The following is a 20,742-nucleotide window of genomic DNA, read 5'->3' as shown; positions in this document are numbered from 1 at the left end:
GGATTGGGCCACTATGTCTGGGTTAATGAGGTGAACAGTTCTGATTTTGGTACTCCATCACTTGCAACTCATACAGTGTTAATGCACATGAGAAAAAACATTGTTTTTGTCTTGTTAACGATCTGTGGATGTAACAAATTACAAAACAATCGGTCATTTTACTAGTAGGCTACATTTGTTTTAGGCTAGTAGGCTCAGGTTTGGGTCATATTAATTTTAAATGTAGTCAGTTACTAAATACTGACTACATTTAAAATTAATCAGCTAGCTCGGACAAATTAATTTCTATTGAAGAATTAAGTCTGGCATTACAGAATATGCAAAAAAGAAAATCACCAAGCTTTGATGGGATTCCCCCTGAATTTTACGCAACTTTTGGTAACAGTTGGGCCCTTTTCTTGCTGACATGATTAACTTCTCTATTGAAAAGGGTAAATTCTCAAGGGACGTTAACACAGCCTTAATTTCCTTACTCCTGAAAAAGGACAAGGATCCTACAGTGTTCTAGCTATCGACCTCTGAGCCTGCTTAACGCTGATGTAAAAATCTTTGCAAAGCTCCTAGCCCGTCGTTTGGTGTCCAATATGTCAAAATTAGTGAACCTCGACCAAACAGGATTCATAAAAACAAGACTGGCAGCAGATAATGTTAGACGCCTTCTTCACAATGTTGATGCGGAGGACAGTAAGACCCCAATGTCACTTCTCTCTCTTGACACAATGAAAGCCTTTGACAGACTTGAGTGGCCATTTTTATGGTCAGACTTAGAGGTGATGGACTTTGGTAAATCTTTCATTGGCATGATTGAAGCTTTGTATTCTAATCTCTCAGCCCGAGTCCTAACTGGACGCACTTTCTCCTCTTTATTTCCAGTTTCTAGATCCTCACGCCAAGGCTGCCCCTTGAGTCCTACTTTATTTGTTCTCTCTCTAGAGCCGCTGGCTCAAGCCATTCGCCAATCGATTATGGTGTCACCAATACACATTTGCAATACACAGCATCACGTCTCATTATTTGCGGACAATGTTTTGGTCTTTTTAGAAAACCCATCTGAGTCTCTTCCTCACCTTCTATCATTATGCGAGCAGTATGGAAGCTTATCAGGCTTTAAAATTAACTGGTAAAAATCTCACTACTTAATTTAAATGACTCTGCCCACAGTTTAACCATCTATGATAACATCCCCATTGTTGAGCAGTTTACATATTTAGGCATTGAGGTTTTCCCCTGCTTAAACCAGATTATTAAACTTAACTATTCTGTTGCCCTGAACAACGTTTTGAAATACATGGAAAAGTGGATTGGTCTCCCCATGTCGAATCAAGCCCGCATCTCTGTGGTTAAAATGGATGTTTTTTACCCAGGGTCAATTTTGTGAGCTCTATGCTACCACTCTCCCCTCCTGCTGGCTACTGGTGTAAATTACAATCAGCAGTATCTAAATTTATCTGGAAAGGCAAGCGGCCGCAACTCAAGATGTCTACTCTACTGAGAAGAAAAGAGAATGGTAGCCTCTCAGTTCCCAACTTCAAACACTATTTCTGATCGTTTGTGTCGAGGCCCCTCCTCACCTGGTTTAATCCAGATACATCTGTTTGCTGGCGTACCTTAGAATGTACCATGACAGAGCCTTGGTAACTCCATGATGTTCTTTTTGCCAATGTTTCTAACAGCTAGTGCCAACTTTGCCTTGGCTCCATTATCTCACATCTTACCAAGACTTGGAGATTAGCTGAAACATGCTGCCGTGTAGCTTGTAACTGGCACACTTTTCCCCTGTATTCAATAATACAGCACTCCTGATTGGTGGGAGGCCGATAACAGCCCCACAATGGGAACAAAGGAGAGTTTGTTGTCTAAAAGACATTTTTAGCGAGGTTGGCTTATTACCATTCTCTGACTTGCAGAACACATTCGCTCTACCACGTTCCTCCTTTTTTCTTTTACCTGAAATTAAGTTCAGCACTCAAGGCACACAGTGTCCCTGTCAGAGGCCTTTGCCTAATCATCCTATTCCAGAAGTATGCAATCCAAACCATCGGCAGATTCACTAAAATTTCATTCATAGGACATATCTCACCCCCGTGAAAATGCATCACATGGAAATGATTAACAGCCCTTTATGCACTTTCTTCACCTTGTTTAATGTTACTGTGTCTGTTACTGTTAAGATCTTGATTCTGAATGACCTGTCAGCCTTTCAGCTCTCTGGGACTCAGAAACGTGCTGTGTTTGCTGGACTTACAGCTGCTAAGATAAGGATTGCAACCCGTTGGAAGCCACTTAATGACATGTCTATCCGTGCATGGACCCTTGCCTTCTTGGATGTTGTGTACATGGAACTGTCAACGGCACGCATCCATGGAGTGCCGGAAAGGACCCTAGTCATTTGGTGCAGCGTCACTGACTCTTTGAGGCTACAGCCCGGACCTCAACCTGCGCATGGGATTCGTCCCTTGTCTTGTGTCTGTCTGTGTGTGTGTCTGTTTATGCATGTGCTTGTGTGTGTTTCTGCATGTGGTGTTTTGTCTTCCTCCCTCCCAGCTTTCCTCTCTGTGTGTTTTTTTGGCTCTGGGACGTGTTCCATGTTTCAGTGTGTTGTTTGTAATTGTTTGTAATTGTTTGAAAAAAAATCACAAAAAAAGAATCAGCACATTATTGTGAAATAATATGAAATATAAAATGGAAAAAATATGCATCTACCCAATTCTATTTCCCCGGATGTACCGTGTTGTGATAAAGCCTGACATCCTATTTTGCAAGGGCACCTTTGCAGCATCCGGGATAAAGAAATGCCAACAACCCAGAGAGTTTTTCCCCCCCTATCCCAGAATGCTCATGCCCATGATGTTGCGTGATTAACCAAGCTGTCTCCAAAAAATAACATTCCCAGGTTGGACCGACAGGTGCGTGCTAGCTAACAACGTGCTAATTTTCTCTTAGTGGCTAGGCCTACTCCATGTGACTTCTGTGTTTACTGAGGAACCTCTGTCTTCAGTGAGGTGTGTGAGGACTTTCATGCTGTTTGGAAAATAATCTGTTATGTGACAGCAGAGCTTCTTCAGGTAAAAATGTCTGAAAGCTTTGAGCATTGCAGTTGGACAAGAGCCGACTGGATTGGTTAAAGTTACAATCGGGCAGACAGGCTGAGTGGAAATTGTGAATAGAGAAATTGAACCAGATTATGAGGAGGACTCGCGCTGCTCAAGACTCAATTAAATCAGACAGGGGGAGCAGACCAACAATAAGAGGTGTGTGTGGCTGCAATTGCTGTGGAGGTTAAAATGTTTATACATCTGTGTTTTGTCTTCCTTGGTGATGTTTACTTTTGTTATGCCCCGTTATATACCATAGACGTTACACAAGCTTACAGGAACATGTTGTGAAGAAGTCTTGTCATCCACTCTGACATGTGGGATGTGGATGACCGTATGAATATCAGCAGTGTAGTTGTGTACACACACACCACACCCACACCACCACACACACAACACCACACACACCAGGCTCACAGGCTGCCCTTTCCTGTTCACAGTCCCCCTTTGACTACCTGGGTGAAAGACACACACACACATGCACACACGCACTCAAGCACTTCATAATGATAGATGACACTTTTACAACACATACTAGTACAACTGGAGGAGTGTGTCTGGAAAACATCTCTGAGGCCAAAGGTTGAAGAATTTTATTATCATGGCCACCTTTGCCAAAATGTGATTTACAATAGGACCACGGTCGGAAAGCTGTAGCAGGAAAAGTTAACCCTCTCCTTGATTTCAAGTGGTTAGTGGAGAAAGAGAACACGGAAATGAGTAGGAGGAAATGCAATGCTACCAAGCCACGGCCAAGCGGACCAGTCACAGTTGTTGCGGTCTGCGTTGTTGCTACGTATAGTTACATTTTTTGAGAGATGGACGTCATGCTATGGCTTTGGGTCTGGTGTAAGGTTCCTATCGCCACGCGGCCACGCTCAATTGATTGCAGGAGCATAAATTGGCCTTTAGTACTGATGTACAGCAAAGACAGGGTTGAACCCTGCTGGATCTGTCTTGGGCTGAGTCTGCTTTTGTTATTGCACCTGTGGGTCATCATGTATTGGAGGACCATGTCACAGTTCAGTGATTTTTCTTTTTGAGGTTGCAGAGTTGGCCACTGACTTGTAAACATTCTGCAAAGCAAAAAAAACTAAAAACGGTGTACCTGTTGGTCCAAATGTATGTTTAATAAAATGTAAAATTGTTTGTCACTTTGGAAAGTTGTCAACCAGTATAAAAATAATAACCAGTAGAGAATAAAAGAAGGCTAAAACTTAAGTATTTGGCATCTCGTGCACTACATTTTCCTTTCTTAACCTCCCTGACATACAAACGAGGTTTCTATGGAGCTTGAATGAGAATGAAGAGTTTTTACTGGCAAACACCCACTGTCCATTGGGATGGGATGACAAAAATGTTGAGATTTCAGCCCTGATTGCACTCGACTGATTGACCATGTTGCGTGAAGCCGCTGTAATAAAACACTGTTCCTATATGTTACATCATAACTGAAACTATGGGGGAAAGAAGGGACTTAATACATTTCTGATCCATATATGGCATATACATAACAAGATTTAGCCAAAGTATTGGACAGATGTTTTAATAAGTTCATAAATCAGCAATTCAGACATAATGTTTGCAATCTGTCCTTAAACCCTCGATTCAGATAAGGAAAAACTCCCTAAACAACCTTCTTTTATTTGGGAAAAAATGGAAGAAACCTCAGGAAGCGCAACTGAGGAGGACAAACAGATGTGCAATAGATGTTGTGTGTACAGAGTTAACCAACATCGTAAAATCATAGTAAGGACAAAAGGATGACAAAATTATAGATAGATAAACATTTATAACCTATATGGATCTGGGAGGACATTGCCAAACATGTGATCAACACACAACCTCTTCTCTTTACCATTTAGACGTGGAAAGAGGACACGGGCTACACAAAAACACACAAGAGGCAAAGCCCAGGCATTCTATTCACAAAGATAGGAGAAAGGACACAAACACATACGAGAGGATAGACTGACTCTCCTGGAGGGCAAAGATCCAGATCCAACGCATCTGGAATTAGGAACCGACAGCCAGAGGAGAAAGGTCCCAGGACGACTGAAGATCCCGCACAGAGAAGTGAAGAGAGAGGACAATGGGTAGAGAGAGAAGAGAGCAAAAGAGAGAGAGAGAGAGAGACACACACACACACACACAAACAGAGGGTTAGATGGATGCAGTCTTTCTTTCAGAAAATGTACAGTATTCTCCTTGGCAGGACAAACATGGGATATAAGTACTAGGCTTAGTAAATGAATTGAGACTGAGCTGCCAGACAGATAGTAACAGATAGAAGGCATGACGTAATAAGAATAGGATATAAGGTTTAAGGAGATCAGTCAGGTATGAAGGGATGTGCTGTAAAATATTGTAAAACATCAGAAGCAAGTCTGACATAGCCAATGAAGGGAAGCTTAAATGTGTGCATTAAGGTCACATTTTCTAGTTTTAGTTCAAATTCTGGCTGCAGCAAGCCGTACATTTGAAGACTTTTAAATATAGCACACTGCAGGCCTGGCAACAAAAATATGACGCTTTCCGTTCCCACAACCAATTTATATTTAGTTGCATTGATAATACTACAGAAAAAGACGGCAGACTTGAAATAGCTTTGTTTGATTGCAGTCCATCCTTTCAAATCCTCTCATAAAATGTAGGGCGAACAGGTTAAGGCTGCTAACTTGTCCTTGGCCAGTCTGCCACACAGGAGGCGGAGGATGATGTGATTTAGGATTTTAATCCTGTGGGGGAAATAAATCATGGGTAGCAAGATGATTATTACTAGAGCTAAATTCTGCTCTTTGTTGTTTGTAGGATTGTGATTCTTGTGTGTCTGTTTTTTGGCGTACATCCATGAGAATGACCACCTGGTGCATACAGGCGCAAGGAAAGTGAGTTAAGTAATTTCCTATGGCAGTTAGGGGTGGGAATCACCAGACGCCTCCCGATATGATATCATCACGATGCTTATGCCTCGACACAAAATAATTGCGATTTTGCATGTATTGCAACATATTGCAATATTGTACGATGTATTACAATTTATAACCTTTTTTCCAACTTCTAATTTTTCCCATTTTCAAATGATGTCCCCAAAAGGAAACTTTATGAACATCTGTTTTATCTAAAAAAATATACATTTCTCTGTTCATATATTGCTGTAAAATGAGATTGTCAAGCAGACATAACTGACCAAGACATATATAATAAAAGATCGATACTTGGTGCCTGTGTATCAATACAGTATTGCCACTGAAAGTATCGGGATACCATGCTGTTTCGATTTTGTTTTCCCCCACCCCTAATGGCAGTGAAGACAGATTTCTATATGTCTTACGCATGTAAGTTTTGAGTGACCTTAAGTTGATTAATGATAGCTTACAGTTTAAAGTTGTGTGGCACCAGTATGATATCTCTTTTTGGTCTCCTGTCATATTTATACAGTGGAGTAGCTCTAAAATGTATTAGGCTACATGGTTAGGCCACTATTCATATAATTGGCTCCTTTGTCTCCCAAAACAAGCCAGGAAATCTCCATGTAGACATGGCATCCATCCACTGCGAACTGAGTCACATCAGGCAGCAGAATGAACAGAAACACGGGGAAGAGCTGAAACGTGACGGAGGAATCAACGGAGCGGCACAAAAAAAGGGATAGTGTTTAGTGGGAGGGTAGAGAGAGAGTGAGAGAGAGAGAGGGTGAGTGAGAGACTATGTGGAGGAGTGAAGGCAGTGGCCTAGATGTGTGAGACGCCAGGCCTGGGGTTGCTTTTTTTGGTTCACTGATTACAACCAGAGGCAACCCAATAGTAGATCAAATGTTCTGAGGCACAGAAAAGTTGTGAGCCCCATAATTTGGCAGTTATTAAAAAAATGATATTCATACTTATAGAACGTTTGTTTTGGAAGGAAGCATCACTGACCAATATTAAGCTGCCAGTTGCGCACAGTGAACATGCGTTATCATGGGAATCATAGGTGAAACATGTAGACGAAGACGCTGACAAAGAGACTAAATCTATTATTTCCCTGGACGGCCAGCCCAGTATTCCGCTTGACCGGTGAGTGATGGCCTTGGAGGCAGACAGCGACAGAGGTTCATCAAGAAGCGCTCATGAAAAATATCCCCAGGCAGCGTTGGAGCGCAACTGCTACGTGAAGACATGTGTCACCCCGTTGCACCAGGACGCAGGGAGCCAGTCGTGGTTGAGACTCGCCGTGACATGGACTTGCCGAGGAGTGTCGTCTGCGGTCTGCTTTGCCTCCGTCTCCGTTATTCTCGCTCTGCTGCTCAGATTGGTCGACTGGGATGCAGGCAGCAGCAGCAGCAGCAGCAGCAGCAACGGAAATAGCAGCGGCTCAGTCTCTCGTCTTCATTTCGCTGCGGGCTGCGCTGTGGAGTTGCTTTTAACTGTGGGTTACTGCGTCTCCCCCGTTTTTACACTCGTATGTGCCTTCTTCTGGGTCGGACTGTATCTAATTCGCTGCGGAGTACTCATCCGCACCGCGGTGTTTTTGTTAGCGGTGTGCCATTTGGGCGAAGCGGCGGCGCAGTCCCTCTTGCGTGGCGCCGAGGAGCAGCTGCTGTCCCTCCCCGCAACCCTGGTAGTCCTCGGCTGCCTGGGCAGCGGGGCTCTGCTGGTCGTCCGGCTGCGTCAGGGAGTGTCCATCCTCGTCTTCATTAGCGTCATTAGGGCCATCTCCCTCATCTCTCTGGGCAGATTCCGGGCCAGCTGGAGACCCTACCTGGCCTACCTGCTGGGGCTGCTGGGGTTTTTGCTTGCGAGGTATGCTGACCGGCTCCTGCCGGCCCCAGGGACCAGCGGGACGGGGTGCTGTGGCTCTGTGACCGGGGCGAAGGAGGAGGACATCCCTGTCTTCAAAAGGAGACGGAGGTCCAGCTCCATAGCGGCCTCGGAAATGATGGCTCACGGTCAGAGCAACAGCAAGTGCCACCGCAGGACTTCGCTGCCTTGCATTCCGCGGGACCAGGTAAGACCTGTCCAACTTCGGACGTCTGATCCAGAACACGTTGAACGTTTTATCATTGCTTTAGATTGCTTTTCTTTTTACCTTTCACCTATTGTAGACCTGATGCAGCGCTTTTTGTATCCTTTCTTTTGCTGATGGCTCTACGCGGGTTTCCATCATGACAATTGTAATCCCAAGTTTTATTATTATAGCCTAGTACTTGTGACTTGTGTACCTACATCTGCCAGCTGTTTCTGAGACCCATTACTATCCTAAATGTTTGATTTAAACGCCTGTTGTTCAATTGCAACATTCTCTACACCGTGCAAACACTGCTGTTTACTTTCGCTCTGACACTGCTGTTAATTTGGTCGTCATCATTGTGCTTGCTGTGTTTGTGCTGCTGACAAGCAAATAGATGGTGCACACTTAGCATGCCAAGGTCCATAGGTGTGAGGTCACATGTAAATATTTTGAAAGACTCTTATCCTGGGTGCTGGCTGGGGGTGTGGTGCACGTGTTTCCAGACTTGACACATGATGGAGCCAAATTTGATACAACTGTGTCCTCATAAGAACCTTCTCTTGGGATGCATGATTATTGCAGTAGCCTAGTGTCAGTGGCAATAACAGCAGAGGATTATAGTTACATTGTATACCACTCTTTTATTATTCTGTTGTGTTAATTAAAATAACACCTATATATCTCTGATCCTGGAAGTGTCTGTACTTTTTTTGGGAAACTGTGTAGAGAATGGGCAAAGTGAATAAAGCTGTAGTGATAATGGGAAATGTTTACAGTGTGATCCACAATGAATAGCTGGATGTGACCAAAAATCCATGAATGAGGTAGATCTGCTCTGCCCTGAATACCTTTTCAATGAGCTAACTTGGAGCTTGAAGCACACTCACTGTTGTTATCCGACTTAAATTGCTCACATCCCAAAATAGCACTGATTTCAGCTACTGAAAATACTTTACTTAAATTGGGTTTAGTGTTTTTCCCCATTGAAAAACGTTTTTGGGGGTTCTGGGATTATTTCCTATGAATCAAAATTTCAACATCTGGCTTGTGTTCTGATTTAAATGTACAGATGTAAAAGATGTGTTGATTGTGGACTGATATCATAACACATGGTCTATGGAGAGAATTGTGCTTTCACAAATGCTCAATGTCAGAAAACCAAAGTGAATGGTATATCGTTTTCTGTCCACTCACAGACAGTTTGAAGTCCCTTGTAATTTTTTATTTATTCAAAATGATTGCCTATTTTTCCACATAGACAATATTACTTTGATTTACAGATAGTATTCTACATCTCCTGTAACTATATTTTTTACAGATGTTGAATCTACAATGTTTAGATAAACCTCAATACTGAGGCTTTATCAATACTCATGTGTATTCGCCATGGGTATCATCAGAAACTGGGTACATTATTTATTGTCACATAATAAATTGAATGTTCACTATAAAATGGACCCGATGAAAAGCACTCTATAGACTTTGCAATCCCTGCAGGATTGGTTTTACACCACAACAAATCATCACAACAATGTATAATTTTTTCATAATCACTGAATTAGAGCTGGGCAATATATCGATATTGTGATATGAGACTAAATATCGTCTTAGATTTTGGATTTCAAAATATCGTGATATGATATAAGTGTTGTCTTTTCCTGTTTTTAAAAGCTGTATTCAGGGTGGGAAATTAGCACCCACCACCAGTGTTGGGCAAGTTACTTTCAAAAGTAATTAGTTACAGGTACTAGTTACTTCTTCCAAAAAGTAACTAAATTAGATACTCAGTTACAAATTACAAAAGTAACTAGTTACTTCAGATAGTGACTAATGTATTACTTTCAAGTACATTTTTAAATGCTCAAATGGGACCCCACCTCCACCCCTCTTTAACAGAACATAAACTACATGTGCATGTTCAATTATTTATGATAAATCTGAATAAAAAATGGACATGTAATACAATACATTATTACAGAATCAATGCACACAAATCTAAATTCTTTTAATGTTGCTGTGGAACAAAGTGAGGCTAGCCTCCAATCACATGCCATGTATGTAGATATTATGTCATAGTGGCGTTTTGATATTTATTGCCACAACTGGGCAAAATTAAATAATGCTTGTTAAGCACTGTAGCAAAAATAAATAAATAAATATACTCTTTGTAGTCCAAATAACGTAAGTGGCCTGATGTTTATACTTATGCTCTGATGTGTGTTTGTGTGTGTGTGTGTGTGTGTGTGATAGAGCAAGGGAGAAGTGAGAAAGTGACAGCGATTAGCTTCGGAGCGAGTAACCACTCTAGAGTTGTAGTGCCTATGTTTTATGACCACGGGGGGAACTCTTTAGCAGAAAAAGTTACCCCCCCTTTGATTTCATAACGCCATAACTGTTTCTCGTTGACTGACTCGCTTGTGTTGTTCGTTGTGTCCGACTATGCGTGCTTATGAACACCCGCCCAACTCTACCTCTGATTGGCTTACCATATAATTTTACTCAACCTCAGCCAATTGTTAGCATTTACGCGCTTGTCTCGTTTACTGGCCACCAACCAAGGAAAAAAGTATTTTCTTCTCGGCTCAGAGATCAAGCCGGTCTGATGAAGCTTTAATTGTAGTAACGCGCCACATTCTTTGGTAGTAACGGTAGCAGCGTTATTAAGATGGGAGGAGTAATCAATTAGATTAAAGTTATGCCGCTAACGCCGTTATTTATAACGCTGTTATTCCCATCACTGCCCGCCACCAGCCAATGGCGGGTACTTTTTCAAAGTGGCGGGGGACTTTGCCTTGTAAACCAGCCACAGTGGCGGGTTGAGTGGTTTTCAGCGCTAGTCTATGACATCAGTTTAAAAAAATGTGGCAACATATTCCCTGTTTTAAGAAGCCCGCCACAGAGTCAGCAGTAGCAACTGTTGTGGGTGAAGTAAAGAAAAAGAAAAGTTTTTTTTCCGAACAAGTGGCGCATTGTGGCAAAGGGAAAACGAGGGAATTGTCAGCCTACTAGGGTTAGGCGATGTCTCCTAGATTGGCAGTTGATCAGACGTACATTTAAATGCCCTCTGTAAATAGACAGTATTACATGCTGCCGCTGGGCAGTAGCTTACATTACAACCAGACCTACTTTCACTACGGTGCCTTAAAGGGAAAGAAGCTTCCACTTCAGGGACAGCACAGCGCAAAGGCCAACGCAAGTGTCTTTGCTAGTTTAAGATCGACGCAGTTGTCAATTTCCCGTCCACTAGAATTAGATGGTGGCAATGATATGACATCGTCCATCGGCATAACCCTATAGCCTACCTTACAGACAACCAGTCCATGCACTGTAGGCCTACTTACTATCAAACCTAGTCGTAGTCAGGAAATGCAAACAATTTGTTCATTAGAGGAACAACTAACCTTAAATTAGAGGTAATAACAGACTACCAGTCATCCAAGTCTCATATCAAGTGCACTACCAAACAGCTGGCAAAGATGGTACCCCAGGAGCAGAGTGTAGTAATAAAGGCTTTCCTTTTTTTTTCTTCACATCACTTTTTATTGGCTTATATTAATAACATAGTATTGATAATACAAAATGATGTACTGAAGCAATTGAAAATGGCTGAAAGTGGCTGGTAAAATTGACTACCAGCCATTCTGGCTGGTGGGCAAAAAAGTTAATTTCCCACCCTGGTTGCATTATAGTAAAGTTATGTCATTTTCTGATCTTACCTGACTGTTGTAACGTTTATTTGTCTTTACCCACTTAGTCATAATATCCACATTATTGATGATTATTTATCAAAAATCTAATTGTGTAAATGTTTTGAGAAAGCATCACTAATCAACACTACAAGATCAATGTGGTATTGAGATATTTGGTCAAAAATATCAAAATATTTTATTTTCTCCATATCGCCCAGCCCTACACTGAATGATAGTAAGACATATTACCATGCCAAAAGTTAGCTTGATTTTCTTTTGCCGTAATTTATTTAATTACAACAATTTAGAGTGAACATTCAACTTAACAAAAAACAACAAACTATCTTTAACACTCTGGGCCTGAGGCCATTTTTCAGTTTAATTTACCGTCTGGATTTATTTTATAAAAAGCTTGTAAAACATCACCCTGGTTGTCACAAGTCAAGATGAACACATTTTTTTTTAGGACAAAATGGTTATTGGAATATTTGGGTTGCAGTGAGGTCACTTGATGTTAAAAATGGTTGTAGGGCTTAAAGATAATAAATAAATAAATGAATCTTCCAGTATGATTGATATCAGAGACATATAAGTAAAACCTAAGCCATTCTAAAACAATTCTCATATGTTTGGAGGTCACACTGTGAAGAAATAATCATTATAAACTTATCAGTTGACAAAATACATGCATTTTTCCCAAAAAGTCAAGACGTTTGCTCTCATGACATTTACTTATGTCAATAATAACATAATAATGTCATATTTATTGATATTGCACCCACAGCAGTGTTATACAAGCAAATATGTGTCTAAATAGGGCATTATTTGGCCTTCCATAGAGTCTTTAGGCATTTTTGTCCCCTCTGGCCTTCCATACAAGAGGGGTGCCTTACACCTGTTTTAATAGTTCATAAAATCACAATTCACGACATAAGTTTGCAATCTGTCCTTAAACCCTCGATTCAGATAGGAAAAACTCCCTAAACAACCTTCTTTTATTTGGGAAAAAATGGAAGAACCTCAGGAAGCGCAACTGAGAGGACAAACAGATGTCAATAGAGTTGTGTGTACAGAGTTAACCAACATCGTAAAATCATAGTAAGACAAAAGGATGACAAAATTATAGATAGATAAACATTTATAACCTATATGGATCTGGGAGGACATTGCCAAACATGTGATCAACACACAACCTCTTCTCTTTACCATTTAGACGTGGAAAGAGGACCACGGGCTACCAAAACACACAAGAGGCAAAGCCCAGGCATTCTATTCACAAAGATAGGAGAAGGACACAAACACATACAGAGGATAGACTGACCTCTCCTGAGGGCAAGATCCAGATCCAACGCATCTGAATAGGAACCGACAGCCAGAGGAGAAAGGTCCCGACGACTGAAGATCCCGCACAGAGAAGTGAAGAGAGAGGACAATGGGTAGAGAGAGAAGAGGCAAAAGAAGAGAGAGAGAGAGACACACACCCACACACACAACAGAGGGTTAGATGGAGTCAGTCTTTCTTTCAGAAAGTACAGTATTCTCCTTGGCAGGACAAACAGGGATATAAGTACTAGGCTTTAAATGAATTGAGACTGAGCTGCCAGCGATAGTACAAGTAGAAGGCATGACGTAATAAGAATAGGATATAAGGTTTAAGGAGATCAGTCAGTTATGAAGGGATGTGCTGTAAAATATTGTAAAACATCAGAACAGGTCTGACATAGCCAATGAAGGGAAGCTTAAATGTGTGCATAAGGTCACATTTTCTAGTTTTAGTTCAAATTCTGGCTGCAGCAAGCCGTACATTTGAAGACTTTTAATATAGCACACTGCAGGCCTGGCAACAAAAATTGACCTTTCCGTTCCCACAACCAATTTTATATTAGTTGCATTGATAATACTACAGAAAAAGACGGCAACTTGAATAGCTTTGTTTGTTGCAGTCCATCCTTCAAATCCTCTCAAAATGTAGGGCGAACAGGTTAAGGCTGCTAACTTGTCCTGGCCAGTCTGCCACACAGGAGGCGGATGATGTGATTTAGGATTTTAATCCTGTGGGGGAAATAAATCATGGGTAGCAAGATGATTATTACTAGAGCAAATTCTGCTCTTGTTTGTTTGAAGGTTGTGATTCTTGTTGTGTGTCTGTTTTTTGGCGTACATCCATAGAATGACCACCTGGTATACAGGCGCAAGGAAAGTGAGTTAAGTAATTTCCTATGGCAGTTAGGGTGAATCACCAGACGCCCTCCCGATATGATATCATCACGATGCTTATGCCTCGACACAAAATAATTGCGATTTTGCATGTATTGCAACATATTGCAATATTGTACGATGTATTACAATTTTAACCTTTTTTCCAACTTCTAATTTTTCCCATTTTCAAATGATGTCCCCAAAAGGAAACTTTATGAACATCTGTTTTATCTAAAAAATATACATTTCTCTGTTCATATATTGCGTGAAAATGAGATTGTCAAGCAGACATAACTGACCAAGCATATATAATAAAAGACGATACTTGGTGCCTGTATCAATACAGTATTGCCACTGAAAGTTCGGATACCATGCTGTTTCGATTTTGTTTTCCCCCACCCCTAATGGCAGTGAAGACAGATTTCTATATGTCTTACGCATGTAAGTTTGAGTGACCTTAAGTTGATTAATATAGCTTACAGTTTAAAGTTGTGTGGCACCAGTATGATCTCTTTTTGGTCTCCTGTCATATTTACAGTGGAGTAGCTCTAAATGTATTAGGCTACATGGTTAGGCCACTATTCATATAATTGGCTCCTTTGTCTCCCAAAACACCAGGAAATCTCCATGTAGACATGGCATCCATCCACTGCGAACTGAGTCACATCAGGCAGCAGAAGAACAAAACACGGGGAAGAGCTGAAACGTGACGAGGAATCAACGGAGCGGCACAAAAAAGGATAGTGTTTAGTGGAGGGTAGAGAGAGAGTGAGAGAGAGAGAGGGTGAGTGAGAGACTATGTGAGGAGTGAAGGCAGTGGCCTAGATGTGAGACGCCGACCTGGGTTGCTTTTTTTGGTTCACTGATAACAACCAGAGGCAACCCAATAGTAGATCAAATGTTCTGAGGCACAGAAAAGTTGTGACCCCATAATTTGGCAGTTATTAAAAAAATGATATTCATACTTATAGAAGTTGTTTTGGAAGGAAGCATCACTGACCAATATATAAGCTGCCAGTTGCGCACAGTGAACATGCGTTATCATGGAATCATGGTGAAACATGTAGACAAGACGCTGACAAAGAGACTAAATCTATTATTTCCCTGGACGGCGCAGCCCATATGCCGCTTGACCGGTGAGTGATGGCCTTGGGGGCAGACAGCGACAGGGTTCATCAAGAAGCGCTCATGAAAATATCCCCAGGCAGCGTTGGAGCGCAACTGCTACGTGAAGACAGGTGTCACCCCGTTGCACCAGGACGCAGGAGCCAGTCGTGGTTGAGACTCGCCGTGACATGGACTTGCCGAGGAGTGTCGTCTGCGGTCTGCTTTGCCTCCGTCTCCGTTATTCTCGCTCTGCTGCTCAGATTGTCGACTGGGATGCAGGCAGCACAGCAGCAGCAGCACAGCAACGGAAATAGCACGGCTCAGTCTCTCGCTCTCATTTCGCTGCGGGCTGCGCTGTGGAGTTTGCTTTAACTGTGGGTTACTCTCTCCCCCGTTTTTACCTCTTAGTGCCTTCTTCGGGTCGGACTGTATCTAATTCGCTGCGGAGTACTCATCCGCACCGCGGGGTTTTTGTTACGGTGTGCCATTTGGGCGAAGCGGCGGCGCGTCCTCTTGCTTGGCGCCGAGGAGCAGCTGCTGTCCCTCCCCGCAACCCTGGTAGTCCTCGGCTGCCTGGCAGCGGGGCTCTGCTGGTCGTCCGGCTGCGTCAGGGAGTCCATCCTCGTCTTCATTAGCGTCATTGAGGCCATCTCCCTCATCTCTCTGGCAGATTCCGGGCCGGGAGACCCTACCTGGCCTACCTGGCTGCTGGGGTTTTTGCTGCGAGTATGCTGACCGGCTCCTCCGCCCCCAGGACCAGCGGGACGGGGTGCTGTGGCTCTGTGACCGGGGCGAAGGAGGAGACATCCCTGTCTTCAAAGAGACGAGGTCCACTCCATAGCGGCCTCAAATGATGGCTCACGGTCAGAGCAACAGCATGCCACCGCAGGACTTCGCTGCCTTGCATTCCGCGGGACCAGGTAAGACCTGTCCAACTTCGGACGTCTGATCCAGAACACGTTGAACGTTTTATCATTGCTTTATTGTGCTTTCTTTTTACCTTTCACCTATTGTAGACCTGATGCAGCGCTTTTTGTATCCTTTCTTTTGCTGATGGCTCTACGCGGGTTTCCATCATGACATGTAATCCCAAGTTTTATTATTAAGCCTAGTACTTGTGACTGTTGTACCTACTCTGCCAGCTGTTTCTGAGACCCATTACTATCCTAATTTTGATTTAAAACGCCTGTTGTTCAATTGCACACTTCCTACACGTGCAAACACTGCTGTTTACTTTCGCTCTGACACTGCTGTTAATTTGGTCGTCATCATTTGTGCTTGCTGTGTTTGTGCTGCTGACAAGCAAATAGATGGTGCACACTTACATGCCAAGGTCCATAGGTGTGAGGTCACATGTAAATATTTTGAAAGACTCTCCTGGGTGCTGGCTGGGGTGTGGTGCACGTGTTTCCAGACTTGACACATGTGACCAAATTTGATACAACTGTGTCCTCATAAGAACCTTCTCTTGGGATGCATGATTATTGCAGTAGCCTAGTGTCAGTGGCAATAACAGCAGAGGATATAGTTACATGTATACCACTCTTTTATTATTCTGTTGTGTTAATTAAAATACACACTATATATCTCTGATCCTGGAAGTGTCTGTACTTTTTTGGAAACTGTGTAGAGAATGGGCAAAGTGAATAAAGCTGTATTGATAATGGGAAATGTTTACAGTGTGATCCCAATGAATAGCTGGATGTGACCAAAAATCCATGAATGAGGTAGATCTGCTCTGCCCTGAATACCTTTTCAATGAGCTACTTGGAGCTTGAAGCACACTCACTGTTGTTATCCACTTAAATTGCTCACATCCCAAAATAGCACTGATTTCAGCTACTGAAAATACTTTACTTAAATTGGTTTTTGTTTTTCCCCATTGAAACACTTTTTGGGGGTTCTGGATTATTTCCTATGAATCAAAATTTCACAATCTGGCTTGTGTTCTGATTTAAATGTACAGATGTAAAAGATGTGTTATTGTGGACTGATACCTAACACATGGCTATGGAGAGAATTGTGCTTTCACAAATGCTCAATGTCAGAAAACCAAGTGAATGGTATATCGTTTTCTGTCCACTCACAACATGTTGGTCCCTTGTAATTTTTATTTATTCAAAATGATTGCCTATTTTTCCACATAGACAATATTTTGATTTACAGATAGTATTCTACATCTCCTGAACTATATTTTTACAGATGTTGAATCTACATGTTTAGATAAACCTCAATACTGAGGCTTTATCAATACTCATGTGTATTCGCCATGGGTATCACAGAAACTGGGTACATTATTTATTGTCCACTAATAAATTGAATGTTCACTATAAATGGACCCAAAAAGCACTCTATAGACTTTGCAATCCCTGCAGGATTGGTTTTACACCACAACAAATCATCACAACAATGATAATTTTTTCATAATCACTGAATTAGAGCTGGGCAATATACCGATATTGTGATATGAGACTATATCGTCTTAGATTTTGGATTTCAAAAATCGTGATATGATATAGTGTTGTCTTTTCCTGTTTTTAAAGCTGTATCAGGTGGGAAATTAGCACCCACCACCATGTTGGGCAATGTTACTTTCAAAAGTATTAGTTACAGGTACTATTTTACTTCTTCCAAAAAGTACTAAATTAGATACTCAGTTACAAATTACAAAAACTAGTTACTTCAGAAAGTGACTAATGATTACTTTCAAGTACATTTTTAAATGCTCAAATGGGACCCCACTCCACCCCTCTTAACAGAACTAAACTACATGTCATGTTCAATTATTTATGATAAATCTGAATAAAAAATGGACATGTAACAATACATTATTACAGAATCAATGCACAAAATCTAAATTCTTTTAATGTTGCTGTGGAACAAAGTGAGGCTAGCCTCCAATCACATGCCATGTATTAGATATTATGTCATAGTCGTTTTGATATTTATTGCCACACAGTGGCAAATTAAATAATGCTTGTTAAGCACGTGCAAAAATAAATAAATAAATATACTCTTTGTAGTCCAAATACGTAAGTGGCCTGATGTTTATACTTATGCTCTGATGTGTGTTTTGTGTGTGTGTGTGTGTGGTGTGTGATAGAGCAAGGGAGAAGTGAGAAAGTGACAGCGATTAGCTTCGGAGCGAGTAACCACTCTAGAGTTAGTGCCTATGTTTTTACCACGGGGGAACTCTTTAGCAGAAAAAGTTACCCCCCTTTGATTTCATAACGCCATAACTGTTTTCCGTTGACTGCCTCGCTGTGTTGTTCGTTGTGTCCGACTATGCGTGCTTATGAACACCGCCCCAATCCTACCTCTGATTGCTTACCATATAATTTTACTCAACCTCAGCCAATTGTTAGCATTTACGCGCTTGTCTCGTTTACTGGCCACCAACCAAGGAAAAAAGTATTTTCTTCTCGGCTCAGAGATCAAGCCGGTCTGTGAAGCTTTAATTGTAGTAACGCGCCACATTCTTTGGTAGTAACGGTAGCGTTATAGATGGGAGGAGTAATCAATTAGTTAAAGTTATGCCGCTACAGCCGTTTTTATAACGCGTTATTCCCATCACTGCCCGCCACCACCAATGGCGGGACTTTTTCAAAGTGCGGGGACTTTGCCTTGTAAACCCACATGGCGGGTTAGTGGTTTTCAGCGCTAGTCTATGACATCAGTTTAAAAAAATGTGGCAACATATTCCCTGTTTTAAGAAGCCCGCCACAGAGTCACAGTAGCAACTGTTGTGGGTGAGTAAAGAAAAAGAAAAGTTTTTTTTTCCGAACAAGTGGCCATTGTGCAAAGGGAAAAACGAGGGAATTGTTAGCCTACTAGGGTAGGCGATGTCTCCTAATTGGCAGTTGATCAGACTACATTTAAATGCCCTCTGTAAATAGACATTATTACATCTGCCGCTGGGCAGTAGCTTACTTACAACCAGACCTACTTTCACTAGGTGCCTTAAGGGAAAGAAGCTTCCACTTCAGGGACAGCACAGCGCAAAGGCCAACGCAAGTGTCTTTGCTAGTTTAAGATCGACGCAGTTGTCAATTTCCCGTCCACTAGAATTAGATGGTGGCAATGATATGACATCGTCCATCCATAACCCTATAGCCTACCTTACAGACAACCAGTCCATGCACTGTAGGCCTACTTACTATCAAACCTAGTCGTAGTCAGAAATGCAACACTTTTTTCATTAGAGGAACAACTAACCTTAAATTAGAGGTAATAACAGACTACCAGTCATCCAAGTCTCTATCAGTGCATACCAAACAGCTGCAAAGATGGTACCCCAGGAGCAGAGTGTAGTAATAAAGGCTTTCCTTTTTTTTTCTTCACATCACTTTTTATTGGCTTATATTAATAACTAGTATTGATAATACAAAATGAGTTACTGAAGCAATTGAAATGGCTGAAAGTGGCTGGTAAAATTGACTACCACGCATTCTGGCTGGTGGGCAAAAAGTTAATTTCCCACCCTGGTGCATTATAGTAAGTTATGTCATTTTCTGATCTTACCTGACGTTGTAACGTTTTATTGTCTTTACCCACTTAGTCATAATATCCACATTATTGATGATTATTTATCAAAAATCTATGTGTAAATGTTTTGAGAAAGCATCACTAATCAACACTACAAGTCAATGTGGTATTGAGATATTTGGTCAAAAATATCAAAATATTTATTTTCTCCTATCGCCCAGCCCTACACTGAATGATAGTAAGACATATTACCATGCCAAAAGTAGCTGGATTTTCTTTTGCCGTAATTTATTTAATACACAATTTAGATGAACATTCAACTTAAAAAAACAACAATAACTATCTTTTACACTCTGGGCCCTGAGGCCATTTTTACAGTTTAATTTACCGTCTGGATTTATTTTAAAAAAAGCTTGTAAAACATCACCCTGTTGTCTACAGTCAAGATATGAACATCATTTTTTTTTAGGACAACTGGTATTGGAATATTTGGGTGCAGTGGGTCACTTGCATGTTAAAAATGGTTGTAGGCCTTAAAGATAAATATAAATAAATGAATCTTCCAGATATGTATTGATATCAGAGACATATAAGTAAACCTAAGCCATTCTAAACACACTCTCATATGTCTTGGAGTCACACTGTGAAGAAAATATCATATAACTTATACAGTTGACAAAATACATGCATTTTCCCAAAAAAGTCAAGACGTTTTGCTCTCATGACATTTACTATTTCAATAATAACATAAAGTCATATTTATTGATATTGCACCCACAGCAGTGTTATCAAAGCAAATATGTGTCTAAATAGGCATTATTTGGCCTTCCATAGAGTCTTTAGGCATTTTTGTCCCTCTGGCCTTCCATACAAGAGGGTGCCTTTGTCTCCCATATATGGGCATGTACTTCCTAAAAAAAAGACAGGACAGACACAGAGCGGGAGATCAGAGATTAGACAAACGATCAGCGGCAGAAATGAGCCAAAACGCTATGAATTATGGATATAAAGTGGACCAATCTTGGATATAACAGTATGGATTTAAAGCCCAAGAGGCTGAAGTTCCAGGCTGGATAGAAAATCCCCTGTACTAGAAAGACGGGGAAAAACGCCGTAAAGCCGAAAACGTCAGGATTTAAACGAAACCAAATTGAGTAAATCCTTGTATGTTCAAT

The 20,742-nt window shown here is 41.4% G+C and overlaps 1 protein-coding gene and 1 long non-coding RNA gene across 4 annotated transcripts in view; one reads left to right on the top strand and one right to left on the bottom strand.

Annotated features, from left to right (window-relative positions):
* Positions 1–4,047: 4,047 nt before the first annotated feature.
* Positions 4,048–20,742, bottom strand: part of LOC116679222 (uncharacterized) — a 25,510-nt gene continuing 8,815 nt past the window's right edge. Inside the window, exons 2-3 of the long non-coding RNA XR_004329467.1 lie at positions 15,400–15,415; positions 4,048–4,057 (exon numbers count right to left, since the gene is read on the bottom strand). This is a non-coding gene — a long non-coding RNA (uncharacterized LOC116679222). The remainder of the gene's footprint in view (positions 4,058–15,399; positions 15,416–20,742) is intronic.
* The window catches only part of LOC116679195 (cGMP-inhibited 3',5'-cyclic phosphodiesterase A), a 60,190-nt gene continuing 46,225 nt past the window's right edge, over positions 6,778–20,742 (top strand). Inside the window, exon 1 of one of the 3 annotated variants that reach the window (XM_032508901.1) lies at positions 6,778–8,084. In XM_032508901.1, the coding sequence (XP_032364792.1) occupies positions 7,161–8,084 (924 nt within the window). In that variant the 5' untranslated portion in view covers positions 6,778–7,160. Of the gene's footprint in view, positions 8,085–15,968; positions 16,003–20,742 lie in introns of those variants that run through there. The other 2 variants (XM_032508896.1, XM_032508907.1) reach the window with 2 other exon arrangements.

The sequence above is a fragment of the Etheostoma spectabile genome, chromosome 3, assembly GCF_008692095.1.
Source record: "Etheostoma spectabile isolate EspeVRDwgs_2016 chromosome 3, UIUC_Espe_1.0, whole genome shotgun sequence".
Lineage (NCBI taxonomy): Eukaryota > Metazoa > Chordata > Actinopteri > Perciformes > Percidae > Etheostoma > Etheostoma spectabile.
Note: the sequence above shows the minus strand (reverse complement) of the source record. Positions and strands in the feature narration are given on the sequence as shown.